The sequence below is a fragment of the Miniopterus natalensis genome, chromosome 7 (genome assembly GCF_054644295.1).
Source record: "Miniopterus natalensis isolate mMinNat1 chromosome 7, mMinNat1.hap1, whole genome shotgun sequence".
NCBI lineage: Eukaryota > Metazoa > Chordata > Mammalia > Chiroptera > Miniopteridae > Miniopterus > Miniopterus natalensis.
The window spans coordinates 44,456,042-44,471,516 of NC_142087.1; the positions used below are offsets into that span (position 1 = coordinate 44,456,042).

The 15,475-nt window shown below is 42.0% G+C and overlaps 1 protein-coding gene and 1 pseudogene across 1 annotated transcript in view; one reads left to right on the plus strand and one right to left on the minus strand.

Annotated features, from left to right (window-relative positions):
- Positions 1–15,475, minus strand: part of SLC35D4 (solute carrier family 35 member D4) — a 103,674-nt gene that overhangs the window by 71,031 nt on the left and 17,168 nt on the right. The window contains exon 4 of the mRNA XM_016211521.2: positions 7,139–7,220. Within this exon, the coding sequence (XP_016067007.1) occupies positions 7,139–7,220 (82 nt within the window). The remainder of the gene's footprint in view (positions 1–7,138; positions 7,221–15,475) is intronic.
- Positions 10,008–11,502, plus strand: LOC107535924 (large ribosomal subunit protein uL4-like; annotated as a pseudogene).

The following is a 15,475-nucleotide window of genomic DNA, read 5'->3' on the forward strand; positions in this document are numbered from 1 at the left end:
CTACTCACAGGCCCGGCTTTGGGTCACTCTGCAGAGGTGTGGATGACTCCTTAAGATGTGTAAAAGAATGGCAATCCTACCTTCTTTCGGGGTGATTTTTCAATGCATGGGCGTCACCTCAACCTATAATACAGAATAATTGTATTGCAGGCCCTTGCCAAAGAATGTAACTTTGAACTGTTAGCTGCCCAATTTTTATCAAAATTGTGCATACCAGAAATAATGTTCTTAGAAGACAGCCTAAAGGCAGTCTGCCCACCTGTGAAGGGAGCCAGAAACTAGAGTGTGGTTTAGCCCCAGAGAACGCCTCCTATTGAATTGTGCTATGTCATCATGCCTCGAAAATGCATTACGAATCCTAGAAACTAGGCTACCATTGTGTTCGTTATGAAGACGTTACTGAAGACCCTGCTTCTCTAAGTAGACCTGTCTACCCTTTATGACGACTCAGGGCCTGAGAGCAAGGGAGAGCTTTGCTTTTCTTTAGCAATGCCCCCGCTATTGTCTTAGAAGCACTGAGTTGTGTAACTTTCTTATTTGGCTACAGAAAGCTGAGAGCAGAATTCAAGGCCCAACTATGTATTTATTTTGTAAAATATTACAGCATAAATTTCTAATGTTAAGTCTTCCTGTGATTTCATCTAGTTCTTCTGTTACCCTTTACCTACGTTTCTTTTTAAATTTTATTTCATAAAATATGTTTATCTTATTTGAATCAAACTACTCTTTTAAGCCACCAGACATCCTTTTTGCAGGATGAGGTCTTTGTACATGTATACGTGTATGTATAAATGAACACATTTATAAATTAATTTGTATGAAATAAACTTAAGTGTTTATTTACATTAATGTTATTATTCTGTCATTAGATGGCAAACTCTTTGAGGGCAGAGGACCAGACTCCTCTCTTTCCCAAGTGCAGCTCCAGTACCAGCTTAGAGGCCATCGCCGTACTTCGTTTGGGCAGCTGACTTGACTTTAGGGGCCGTGCTGTATGAAAAACAGACATCTTAAGATACCAGGGGCTCCTCCAGCTTGGCGAGATGCATGGGGATAAGAAAAGGCCAAGCGGCATCAGTTCTCCAGCTCGCTCACTTGTGAACATAAACGCACAGACTAGAACAGGGCAGACTGGCCGGCTCTCAGTGAATGGCTATTTCTCTCATACTTTTTACCTAAGTTCCTAGAAATAAATATGCATATCTTATGGTGCCCAAAGGAGTTCTGAGAGAGGCAAGTGAGAGAACATGATCATCCCCTCCTCTTCACATAATCCTCAAGAAAATCTCTACAGGATCCCGGGGTTTTAAAATATAAATATATATTTCAAATTGTGGTAAAATATACATATAAAATTTACTGTTTTAATCATTTTTAAGTGTACAGTTCAATGGCAATAAGTACATTTACGTTGTGCAACCATGACCACCATCAGTCTCCAGACATTTTTCATCTGGCAAAATTGAAACTCTGTAACTATTAAATACTAACTCACCATTTTCCTCTCCCCACCCCCAGGCCCTGGCAAGCATCATTCTTTCTGCCTCTATGAGTTTGACTACTCTAGGTACCTCATATAAGTGGACTCATATAGTTTTTCTCCTGTCCTTTTGTGACTGGCTTATATCACTTAATATAATGTCCTCAAAGATTGTCATCCATGTTGTAGCATATGTCAGAATTTCCTTCCTTTTTAAAGGCTGAATGATATTTCATTTTGTGCATCGACCACATTTTATTTATCCATTAATCTATCAATGGACAATTGGGTTGCTTCTACCTTTTGGCTATTGGGAATAGTGATGATATAGCACATAGGTGTACAAATATCTGCCCAGCTTCCTGCTTTCAACTTTTTGGGATGCATACTTAGAAGTAGATTTGCTGGATGATATGGGAATTCTACTTTTAATATTTTGAGGATCTACTGTACTTGTTTTCCATAGCAGATGCACTATTTTACTTACCTAACAACAGTGCATAATTTTTCCACATCCCACCAATAGTTATTTTCTGCATTATTGATAGTAGCCAATCTAATGGGTGTGAAGTGGTATATCATTACAGTTTCGATTTGCATTTCTCTAATGATTAATGATGCTGAACATCTTTTCATGGATTTATCGGCCATTTGTATATCTTCTTTGGAGAAATGTCTATGTAAGTCCTTTGCCCATTTTTGAATCAGGTTGCTTGGTTTTTGTTGAGTTTTCTATATATTCTGGATATTAATCCCTTATCAGATAAATGATCTGCAAATATTTTCTCCCATTTTGTGGGTTGCCTTTTTACTCTACTGATAGTATTCTTTGATATACTGAAGTTTCTCATTTTGATGAAGTCCAATTCATCTATTTTTTCTTTTGATGACTGTGTCTTGGTGTCATATCCGAGAAATCATTGCCCAATCCAATGCTGTGAAGTTTTCCCCTTGGAGCCCCATTTTAATAAGTCATTTAATAAGGATTATAGAGAACATCTTTAGATGGAACAAGCAGATAACTAAAATCAGAAGAGGGGTTTACTCTTTTGCCAGAGGGCCCACATCTTAATAAGCAGTCCTTACAGTTGGACTCTGATCAGCTCTGATAAGAAAGCATGAAAGAAGAGAGCTGCCTCTAAGCAGCAGTAACAGGGAACATTAGGAGAAGAGTCTCCATCTACATCAACATTTACATTCTTTCCTTTGCGGATCCAAGTTCCTTTACATGATATTGGAGCCAAACAAAGGGGGAGGGAATACATGGGCTCCAGTTTGCTTAATTGAGTAACTTACTCCATGTGTGTTTCCTCACCAACACCCCCATCCAGTCTCCATCCCAACGTGGTGAGTGAATGTTGTGCTCACGGAAGACAGAAACCCTGACAAGCAATTAAGAAAGGACCAAGATCAAAGAGCTGGGTAAGAAACCAAGTCCAGTCCTGTCAAAATGCCTTAACTTGGATTTGCAGAGTCTCTCCAACTGCTGACCCTGGTTTCCCCAAGCAAGGACACAGCATGGTTTGAGGAGCCAAATCACCAGCTTGGCCTCTCACAGGCAAGCTCACTAATGTATGAATTTGCACATCTGTTCTAAACACTCGCCAGCACAGGCTTTGAGGCAACCCTGTCTAGCTGAGCAGGCTTCTGGCCGGAAAATTATAATGAGAGTAATAATGACTGGTCAAAATGGTACTGTCCGTCCAAAGACTGGCACTCATGCCATCAGAGCCATCATCACTGTGACCTTATTCAGCGGAGAAAAGCCGGAGAAGAGGACCCGAATTAGCCCCAGTAGAAGAGAGAGGAACTACACGGGTCCTCTCCCCTCCACTCTGCTCATCCTAATGGGCTGATCTCCTTGGTTGGTGTAATTTAGGGAGGAAACAGGGTAAGCTTAGGCGATGCACCGTTATAGTTGACGGGCTTGGGTCTGTATCTCCACTTTAACATTTACTAGCTTTTGACCTTGGCCAAATAATTTGCATCTCAGTTTCCTCATCTGTAAATGGGAGTAACTAAGTCCAACTTTATATGTCATGAAGGTAGGCAATGGGAAGTGCCCCACACATACTAACACTGAATATTCCAGGTGGCTGCTACCATAGTGAGCTCTGTGTCCCTCACTGACTCCCCTTGAGGTTCCTCAGAGTCAAGGACCGTGATTTGTCATTAAGCCCCCAGCATATAGTAGATCCCCAATAAATATTTGCTGAATGGATAGCCACAAGAAGAATCTCTTTCCCTTAACTCTGTATAGCATTTGGTTGTGAGTATGAGGTAGAAAAATCAACAACTTTCTGTCCCACTGGGCCTCAGCAGAGTGAAGCCAGCTTCCTCTCGGGGGTTGCACATCAGGAGAATGAAGCTCCAAAGTCTCCTCGGAGAAAGGAGGCCTTGACAGAGCAGAGCTACCTCGAGAGTGTTTTGCATAACAATGCACCCACGGATTTTAACTGAGCACTTTTCCCCCAGTTAAACTGACAGCTTGGCTCTGGCATATTGATGCCTGTTTTCTATCTAACACAAGCTGTACAAGTGCCTCGTGTTTAATCCACTCTATGAATTTTTAAGCAACTGTGTGAAAATAAAAAACTCAGAAAACAAAGAAAAGATGCTGGGTTAAGTTATTTCACCTACAAAACAATGCGTGTCTCCTGTCACCCTCTTCCCCTAACTGGGTATATTTGGGTGTTTTGGTTGTTTCCCTTTGCTCAAAGAGTTTGAATCGTGGCAGCTCTTTTTGCTTATTAAAAGAGCCTATGCTCTTGGTCAAGGCCACTCAAAGTGCTGGCCCCCAGAAGATAAGCAGCTCGAATCAGAATGGAAGTCAATTCTTTGCTTCCTTCTACAAAAAGTATTGCTTTAAAACTAAAATGTCAGCCCATCTAAATAGTACTTTTAGTGCCGAAGTTGATATACATGCTGCAGTCTCCTATGGACAGGTAATACAGAGCTCACAGACCTGCACTGCCTTTAGATCACAGTTCGAGAAGCATTTTCTAGGCTAAAAAACTCCCCATCGGCCTGAGAATGTGCTAGACTGGCATTTACAATGGACTTTTGAGGGTTTTTTGCCACCTAGTATCCTTATTCTTTCTTTTGGTAAAGCACCCAATACTGAGGATCTGCCACACCCTCTCTCAGTCTGTGGGATGCAGGTAGGGATCCTATATGACAAGGGCTGGCTAAACAGTGCTCTGAGTCTTTCCAGCCGCAGTGACTGGTTCAGGGAGGTCTCGGTCCAGGGCAGCCAATCAGCATGATTCCATGCTCCTGGTTAGCTTTCAGGCCTGAGATGGGCAGTGGCCCTGACTGAATCCAACCAACATTGAATCCAGGGACTCACACAGGAGCTACAAGGAAGACAGTCTCTTTCCATTAGACTTAAAATTGTGGGGATGTGAGTCTGGAGTCAACAACACAACATTCTTGAGAGGATAGCCTGACTGTGAAATGAGACAAAGACAGAAACTGGATTCTGAGTATGTCATTAGCTGCTCTAGATCAAGCCTTGCCTGAAGCAGATCTCTACCCTCTGACTTTTCACCTATGTGAACCAGTGAATTTCCCTTTTCCTTAGATCAGTTTATGAGCTCTCCAGCACCTGCAACCAAAAGAGTCTGAACTTATGCATCACTACTATACCCACAGCCTGTTCTAAAATCCATATGCATTGGTCATAAAGAGCATATCTGAAAAGGCAAAAGGTCAGAAGAGCTGCCACTATGTAGAACCAGAGGCAGATGACCAAGACTTTCTTTTTTTTTTTTTTTAAAAAAACATGTTTTTATTGATTTTTAGAGAGAGAGGAAGGGAGAGGGATAGAGAGATAGAAACATTGATAAGAGAGAAACATCGATCAGCTACCTACTGCACGCCCCCTACTGGGGATCAAGCCCACAACCTGGGCATGTGTCCTGACCCGGAATTGGACCATGACCTCCTGGTTGATAAGTTGACACTCAATGGTTCCTAGGTCAACGTTCAACCACTGAGCAACACTGGTCGGGATGACCAAGAATTTCCATACTTGAGTTCCTTCTTCTGTCAGGGGGTTAACATCTGCCTCACCCATCACCTACCAAGTATCTATGAGAAACACATACAAAGATACAGAAAAAAAAGCACCCTGGAAACATATGGAAAAGCACTGTACAAAAAAAAAAATGTTATTATTAGCATGACACCTTGGTTATTCAAACTTCAAAATTCTGGCATCAATAAATACCCAGATCCTATAAAAATTTTAAAAGCCTTTGGACAGAACATTGTTTTTTACCAAATGCTATCTCTGCTATAGGAGAGGAAGCACCCTCTGTAGGCCACCGGCTGTAAAGTAAGGCAGCAGACTCGCAGGATCCTGACAGAATCAAGAAGAGGCAGCCGAAAGCCAGCACAGGCCTCCTGGTCTGGGCTGAGCACCAACATGCATTGTGGGTTCTTTCTTAGGCCCACCCAGGACGTTTCTCCCCCACTGCACACATCATCCCATCTACTTAGGCTTATAAATCATGAAAGAAAAATATTGATTTAATTTATAAATTACTGCTATTAATTCTCAACTGCTATTTTGCAACTCTGGAGTTGTCCTAACAATAATATTGTTACCCAACTAGGCAGATCTTGTTGTTTGTTTTTTTACTGTTTTCAAATCTGAGAGCTAAGGGACCAACATAACAACAAACTTTACACAGAAGGCCTGAGTTGTTTTGCAAGTTTTGAATTTTTCCAAAAATTGGAATGCAATCATTTTCTGATAGATAAAAACAGCGAGTATTCAGGATAAAAAACAGGAAGAGGTATTACTACTGTTAGATTTTTTTAAGCAGCATTCTGAGTCTTTGTTCAATGGTGGTATGCATGGATTCTCTTTTGATGGCAAAATAACTAAATTTTTTGAGTTCCATATCATGTAACTAGAAATTTGTTCTCCACAGTTCCACCTTTAAGGAGCTCAATCCTGGGGGAATAGGGTAGGAGGATAGTATACAGACTTTTTTCACTAGCATGCCTATGTTATTGGGTATCAGCTCTGTGCCAGGCATGTACATCCACATACCCCAGGCCACATTACCAATGGGCAGGGTCACAGTTCCCCAGAAGCAAGGAGCAGGCTAAACCCCCTCTCCTTGCTCTTGCAGATGGCCTGCATTCAGAGCAGGCTGGCCCTATCTGTGACAGCCTCCACAAATGTCACTACTCTTTCTTCCTGCATCTCCATCTGTGCCTCTCCATCTTTTTCTTTTTTTTAAGATTTTTTATTGATTTTTAGAGAGAGAGGAAGGGAGAGAGAGAAACATCAATTGGCTGCCCCCTGCATTCCCCCTACCAGGTATCAAGCCCACAACCTGGGCAGGAATCGAACCAGGAACCTTTTGGTGCATGGGAAGAGGTCCAACCAACTGAGCCACACTGGCCAGGGCAGTGCCTCTCTATCTTATAAAACAAGTAGGCCCTTCCCTGTTATCTGTTTATCTTCAGTTCATGGAAAGGGTAAAAGAACCCATGCTGGCCTCAAGTCCAAGGCTTGTTCTCCAATCTAGGTATACCATTATTAAAGCTAGTGCTTTGTCTTCTATTACTCTGGGTGCGATAAGTTAAAAGGCAACAGGGCAGAAGAGAGAAGGGCTGTCCCCCAAAATTGCTAACACTTACCAGCCTGGACAATGCTCTGGAGCCAGCATAGATTATGCCCACAAACAGCACCGAAGCAGGAAGCCAGGTCAAAATATCAGATCTAGAAAGAAGAAAAGAGGCCATAATACTTCTGTCATTTTATGTCCAAAAGACCTAGTTGGAAAGTATTACCCTTCAAATGCACCAAATACAGTGACAGCAGTTATCTAAACATCCCTGTGTGACTCAAGAAGTGTGACACGGTCTGTATCTACTGAGGTGATGGAGGCTAACAAAACCCTACTGCCTACAGCATGCCATTCTGCCACCTACCTGTCATTACTGATCCCACAACAGGGCACAGACGAGCTGACAATGGAAAAAGCCCTTCTACAGGTTGGGAGAGAAAACAAATCTAATTTTCTTAAGGGGGCAGTGAACATTATTATTTGGATTTTAAGTAGCCAGAAGTTTTGAACTTATGCAAATCATTAAAAATGTAAAAAGGCTGTTTTCCTAGGCAATATATCAAACAGCTCCATGGAACCACAACAAAAGGAACCACAGGGTGAAAGGGCAGAATATGAAAAATAAAAGAGTGCTAGAACTTGAGCTGGGAGGCCATGTGCTGACTTCTTCAACCATTAACCAGGAATGCTGGTTCCGGGAATCTTTAAGGACTTAATTCAACTGTAGCACACCAAGAACTTCTTTTTCACTACAGTTTAGAATCTTGCTTTCCTCAGGAAAAGCAAACTCCCAGTTTTTATATGGAGTGGACATCACTGAGGTTGCAACTTGCTTCCCCCATCAGTTACAAATGCATTCAGTCCACTAATACAAGTTCCCAGAGTTATTCTAATAATAGATATAAAAAAATGAAACCATTCCAGCAGGAATAACATAATAATCCCAACTAACTCAATGAACTGCTCTCCTGGGATGGTGCCTGCTCAAGAAATTATCTTTGTTAATTTCATTAGCATGAGCAAGCACTCCATCTATGATCAGACCTGCTTTTGTATGACTTCTCAGGGAGTATGGTATTAAAATGTTTCCAGTCTCTGCTAAGGCCCTCAAACCCTACTTCCTGTATACATTCATTCAACAAATACTTACAGCAACTTGGAAGGTGCTAAGAGCACCAGAATTTTTTTTTAATGTTTTTTATTGATTTCAGAGAGGAAAGGAGAGGGAGAGAGAGAGAAACATCAATGATGAGAGTCATTGATTGGCTGCCTCCCACACCCCCCCTACTGGGGGTTGAGCCCGAAACCCAGGCACATGCCCTGACCGGGAATTGAGCAGTGACCTCCTGGTTCATAGGTTGATGCTCAACCACTGAGCCACACTGGCCAGGCAGCACCAAATTACTATTAACAGAAACATCACAGCTGACATTTCTTAAACACTTGCTACAAACCAGGCACTGTGCTAAACATTTTCTACACCAGGCCTTTTTTAAAATCTGCACAACAATCTTATGAGGAAAGTATTATTGTTATCCCCATTGTGCAGATGAGGAAACTGAAGCACAAAGAGTGTGTAATTTGCCTGTGGTCAGAAGAGCTGGTAATGGCGAAGCAGGAATTTGAATTCAGGTCTGCCTAATTCCAAAGACCTAGATTTGAACCACCCTTTTACACTTAACACTCAAAGACCTCATAATCTAAAAGGAGACACTGACATATAAACAGACAAACAGCAAACACAACATGATTTTGCTCTGGTAGTAGACCAAACAGCTAATGATCTGAGGACTATTACCTGTCCTGCTGCAATAATAGATGTCTGCACTTCCAACCAAAAGGTGAACAGAGAAAGGAAGATGCCATCCTCCATCCTAATGGGTCAAGTGTAGCATCAGCCAAGTGCTACTCTTCTAGGAAAAGACTTTCCCATTAGACATTAAGGGTCAACGGAGACAGGATCCAGGCCCATGGCCCACTGTGCACCGGAAGGAACCGCAGAGCATATACTGCAGGGAGCACTGATGAGGAAGGAAGGAAGGAGGGCACTGGGTGAAATGGCAGCTGGCTGAGTTGCAGCAGGCACAGGACTTTGGAATGTAAGGTCAGTGAGGCCCCAGACATTTGTGCTCCATTCCTCCTCAAACAAAGAAAACTCCTGCCGAGTCAATGCTCCAAGAGACATTAGGGTACGGGAGTAGCCATGGATGTGTGGAAACAAAAACATGGCTAGGGAACATCTTGTAGTTTAACCCTTCTACCCTAAAACACAAAGACATAAATTTAACTAGAAAAAATAGACACAGGTCTAGTTGGACCAAAGAAACATCTGGGAGATGCTGCAGGGCAGCTGTGTGACCCAGGCATAGGGGCACTCGTGCTTGTATTCTCCCCCATCATCTCACTCAGGGCCCATCTTCAAGGTGGGTGGAGTCAGAGCAACCTGCACTAGTGATGGAACTTCAGACACCTGAAAAAGTGGCTGGTTGCAGAGTGATTTCAGGGCCCTGCCCCCAATCTCTTATCAGTGAGACAGCTGCCTTCCTCCAACATAAAGCTCCACACACCAACATAAAACTATAGCTGCAATTAAGAATAACAAATGTGAATCACTGGAAAAATTGCTGCCAAAGTAGGTGTGGGCAAGACAAGTGTGAAAGGATAGAAGGAAAAGGAAAAATAATCAAAAATTGAGAAGGATTCTGCATTTATATGGTTTCAAAGTATCAAAATTCTCATTTTACTGAAAATTAGAGCAAATGTTAAGTGATGTTTATGCAAGAAAAAACTCAAGGGAATACTAGTTGACAATCCATATATAAAAGAAAAAGTTTACTAAAATATTGGCAAATTAATGCATATTTATACATCTGAAATTAAAATAGATTGTTTCACTTTTCCTAGGGGAGCCCCCGCTGACGGAAGTGTGGTCCTCTCCTCTCTATGCCATGGCCTGCACTCGTCCACTGACATCAGTGTACTCTGAAAAGAGGGAATCATCTGGAAAAATGTCACTTTGCCTGTTGTGTTCAAGGCTCCCATTTGACCAGATATTGTGAACTTTGTTCACACCTACTTGTGCAAAAACAATAGTTGGTCCTATGTTGTCCGCAAATTGGCAGGTCATCAAACCAGAACCAAGTCGTGGGGTGCTGGCAGAGCTGTGCCTCGAATTCCCAGAGTTTGAGGTGGTGGGACTCATCATTCTGGCCATGCTGCTTTTGGAAAAATATGTCATGGGGGCCACGTGTTTGCGCCAACCAAACCCTGGTGCCATTGGCCTCACAGAGTGAACACGATACAGCAGTGATACGCCACCTGCTCTGCCCTGGCTGCCTCGGCCTTCCCCGCACAGGCCATGTGTAAAAGTCATCGTATTGAGGAAGTTCCTGAACTTCCTTTGGTGGTTGAAGATAAAGTTGAAGGCCTACAAGAAGACCAAGAAGGCCTGCTTCTTAACAAACTTAAGGCCTTGGATGATATCAAAAAGGTCTATGCCTCTTGGCAAATGAGAGCTGGCAAGGGCAAAATGAGAAACCGTGGTATCCAGCACGCAGGACCTTGCATCGTCTATAATAAGGATTAAAAAAATCATCAAAGCCTTCAGAAACATCCCTGGAATTATTCTGCTTAATGTCAGCAAACCGAACATTTTGCAACTTTCCTGGTGGGCGTGTGGGCTGTTTCTGCATTTGGACTGAAAGTGCTTTCTGCCGAGTTAGATGATCTGTATGGCGCCTGGTGTAAAGCTGACTCCCTCAAGAGTAACTACAACCTTCCCATACACAAGATGCTCAATGCAGAGCTTACCAGAATCTGGAAAACAGAGCCCTGGCTGGTGTGGCTCAGTTGGTTGAGCATCACCCATGCACAAAAAGGTCGCCAGTTCAATTCCCGGTCAGGGCACATGCCTGGGTTGCGGACTTGACCTCAGTAGGGGGCATGTGGGAGGCAGCCAATTTATGTTTCTCTCTCACATTGTTTCTCTCTCTTTCTTTCTCTCTCCCTCCCTTCCTCTCTCTATAATCAATTTTAAAAAGAAAAGAAAAGCCCAGAGATCCAAAGGGCTCTCTGAAACCACGCAAAAAGTTTCAATACAGAATCCTAAAGAAGAATCCACTGAAAACCCTGAGAATCATGTTGAAGCTAAACCCATATGCAAAGACCATGTACCGGAACACCCTTCTTCCCCAAGCCAAGGACCACAGGCTCCGAGTGGATAAAGCAGCAACAGTGTTAGAAGCCAAATCAGATGAGAAGGGGGTTCCAGGCCAGAAGCCTGTGGTAGGAAAGAAAGGAAAGAAGGCTATTGGCGTTACAAAGCAAAAGAAGCCTTTGGTGGGAAAAAAGGCTGCAGCAACCAAGAAACCAGCAGCTGAGAAGAAGCCTGCAGAAAAGAAACCCACCACAGAAGAAAAGAAGCCTGCAGCATAACCTTAAATTTGTTTATTCCATAAAGGTCAAATCACTGTGGACAGCTAATTTTGAATGAAAATCTGATCAAAGGCAAAAAATAGATTATTTCATCAAAAGATGACTCCCTGATTTATCTGACTTTCAATTAACCCACTAATTATCTGTCTGACAGAGTCAGATAAGGGAATTTCTGTGAACATTATTAATTTTCCTTCATCCCTCAAATAAACCTCAAGTTTCAGAAAGGTAGGAACCACATGTGTTTTGTTCATATAAATAAATGTAAAATATTACACTGATAAATGTTACAAAGGAGACTAAAGGACTATGCTATACTCTAGGGGAATCTGACCTAGTCAGTGAAGATAGGGAAACTTTCCTTAAGTAAGTGATGTTTGAGATAAAATTCAAAATTAAACTGGGTATAGGGAGTGGGTAGAGCAGTGGAAGGGACACAACTTTCCAGACATAAATATAGCTTGTGCAAAGGCCCTGTGGCAAGAGGAAATAGAGGCAGGCAAACGTAGCTTGAGTAGATGAAGAGACAAACCCAGGGAGGGTATAAGATAATCTAATTTGCATTTTGAAAATATTTGCTACAGTATGGACAATAGATTGGAATGGGGTTGAGGGTGTGAGGACAGATCAGTCAGGTATACATTGCAGTGGTCCAGACAAGAGATGATGGAGATGGAGAGAATGGACCAATTTGAGAAATCAGTAGAACTTGGTGATAATTTCTACTAGAGGGTAGGGGACAGAAGACACCAAGGATGACTGCCAGGCTTCCAATTTGAATAATGGATGGATGGTGGTGCACTAAGATAAGAAAAACTGGAGGAGGTTTGATTGGGAAAATCATTAACTCAGTCTTGAATATTATGAACCTGAGATGCTTTTGGAACACCTACGCAGAGATGTCAAGTAGAGAACTGGGTGTAAGGGTCTGAGGAGCCTCCTCTGCTCTCTCATGAGCAAGAATGCCCGACTAAGTGTGTCTTACATCTGACCTTCCTGTATTCCCTTACCCCCCGTTTTGAGAATAAGGTTCAAATGTATTTTCTTCAACAAAATTTCCCCCCTTGGTCCATTATTCTCAGCAATAGGAGTCTCTTATGGTTTGGTAAGACTTTGTCACAAACTTATTCTTCATTAACGGTTTATTCCCAAATTCTAGACAACACTGATCTCATGAAATGCACAAGCTAGTGGGAGAGATGGGCAGCAAACAGACCATGGCAGTGGTGGGAGTGCACAACCAGGCTCCCTTCAGCAGAGAACCTGCTGAAAGGAATGTCATCAACTGACTGCAGCACTTACATAATTCAAGTGGTTTACACTTGCTGCTTCAGGAATTAGAATTTAGATTCCTGCCCTACAGGGTTTCCACAACTGTTAATGTGCTATCACAACACAGAAGGATCAGACCTTTCAACACTTACCCGGGGCAGATAAAATACATGACAACTGTTCTCCATGTTTTTGCAGGTAGTGTGCAAACAAGGTAAAGATGCAAGCTATGGGGGTGGTGGTACTTCTTTGTGCTTTTGCGATCTCTTGATATATTTTTAAAACATAATTTCTTCAGGAAGAAATAAAACCATAATTTTAAAATCCTAGCTAGCCCCGAGGCACTTTAACTGAGGATTATTTTCTAGGGAGATATAGCAATAACAGATGGAAATCATACCTGGTTTGGGGCATTGGAGAGTATAATCATATAACATTGACATGGTTACGCAAATCATTGGAAATAATAATTAGCTCTCTTCACTCCCAAGCAATGTTCCAGCAATTAGCTAACTTTAACCAGTAGCTCTAAGGGATGAACAGACTTCACATTTCTCTGTGCTGTGCCCTTTCTTCTATGTCAGGTCATCTAGGGCTGGGGTCACCTAGAGGTCATCAGGGTCATCTAGGGGTAGGGGCAGGAAGGATGCACAAGCACAGAGCAGAAAGTTCTGTGAAGTGGGAAGGATGTGCCTTTGTGGTCAGGCAAACCTTCATACAGAAGGTTTATATCTCAACTCTAAAGCTAGTTTGCAATAAGAACTCAGTTTAGTTTTTTTACTTATAAAATGGGAATAATAATGCTCAGATGGTTACTGAGAAGATGAACCAAGAGAATGAATGTGCAGTATTTGGGGCAGTGCATGGCACATGAAAAACAACAACAACACTCAATAAGTGTTCTTCTCTGGCTTTTCTACACATAACCCCAAGGACACAGCAGCCATTAAGGAAGGCTGACAGATCCACCTACATAAAATGACCAAAGATACCAGAAACAAAATTCAGAGATAACAAACCAGGAAAACATATTGGCGCCCAGGCCACTGTGGCTAAGTTGGGCATCTTTGTGTGCACCAAAAAGGTTGCCATTTCGGTTCCTGGTCAGGGCACATGCCCGTTTCCGGCTCGATCGCCAGTAGGAGGCAGCCTATCAGTGTTCCCCTCTCTCTCTCTCCCTCTTTCCTTCTCCCCCTTCTCTAAAATCAATATATATATTTTAAAAGACACCTAATATATGGTAATGGAAGATGATTTGACTTTGGGTGGTGGGCACACAGTGCAATATACAGATCTTGTAACATAAAAATCCACACCTGAAACCTATATGATCTTATTAACCAATGTCACCCCAATAAATTTAATAATAAAAAAAACATATTGATAACACATAAAACAGGCTGGAGTTTAATATCCTTAATGTAGCCTAGCCAGCATGGCTCAGCAGTTGAGCGTCAAACTATGAACTAAGAGGTTACAGGTTTGATTCCCGGTCAGGGCACATGCCCAGGTTGTGGGTTCAATCTCCAGTAGGGGGCGTGCGGGAGGCAGCTGATAGATAATGCTTCTCTCTCATCAATGTTTCTATCTCTCTAACTCTCTCCCTTCCTCTCTCTCTAAAAATCAATAAAAACATTTTTTAAAAATATCCTTAATGTATAATGAGTGCTTACAAATCAATAAGAAAAACATCAACTCCCCAAAAGAAAAATAACCGTATTTATGGACAAAACCAGATAATCTTCTCTTCTATCTTTCTCTCTCTCTCACACATGAACGAAATACAAATGACCAATAAACATAAAAAGTCATTCAACCTCCCTAATAAAAAAAGAACTTTAAATTAAGACAGCGATATACCAGGTTTTTCCAGACACTAGAAATTTTTTTTAAGTTAGTATCTAATATAAGGGTCATAAACTCAATTCCTTCATATATGGCTGTGAGATAAAAATTGGTATCTTTCTGGAGAGTATGTATGTACTTGGCTACACTTATCAAAAGCCTTTAAAAAAGCATACTCTCTGAGGTATTTAAAGGTATCCAGGATATGTGCATTTATACGTGGCATAACACTGCATTCTGGTCTCATTGGTCAGCAGATATGCCAGCACCTCAGGGTTTGCTATTGCTTGCTCTGCCCAAACTCTCTCCATTTCAGACACCTGCATGGCCAACTCTCTCACATATTCAGATCGCTGCTCAAACGTCATCTTATTGGTGAGTGCGACTTACCCACCCTATAAAATACCAACCCCAGCCACACCTACTGGCACTAGCACTCGAGGGCGCACCTATCCCCTCAGCTGGCTTCATTTGTCTCCACACGAATAATCATCTGACACATCATATCCTGCCACTTTCATTTGTTTCCTGTCTGTCTACTTCTTCTAGAATGTAAGATGGTTGAGGGCAAGGGTTTTTGTCTGCACCCTCTGCACCTAGAACAATGCCTGGCATATACATAGTAGACACTCAAATATCTGTTGAATAAATCACAATGTATTCCTTTTGTAACTTACCCTTCTCCCTCTAGATTGGTACAAGAGAAAAACAACGGCAACGAAATACAGAATGTCCCCCAAAATGTACACACACTTTGAATAATTATTAATTTCAATGGGTTAAACCTGAAAAGAAACAGCAATTGAGCTATCGACTGTTAAAGGTGTACATATTTTTGGGACACCCTATATATTAG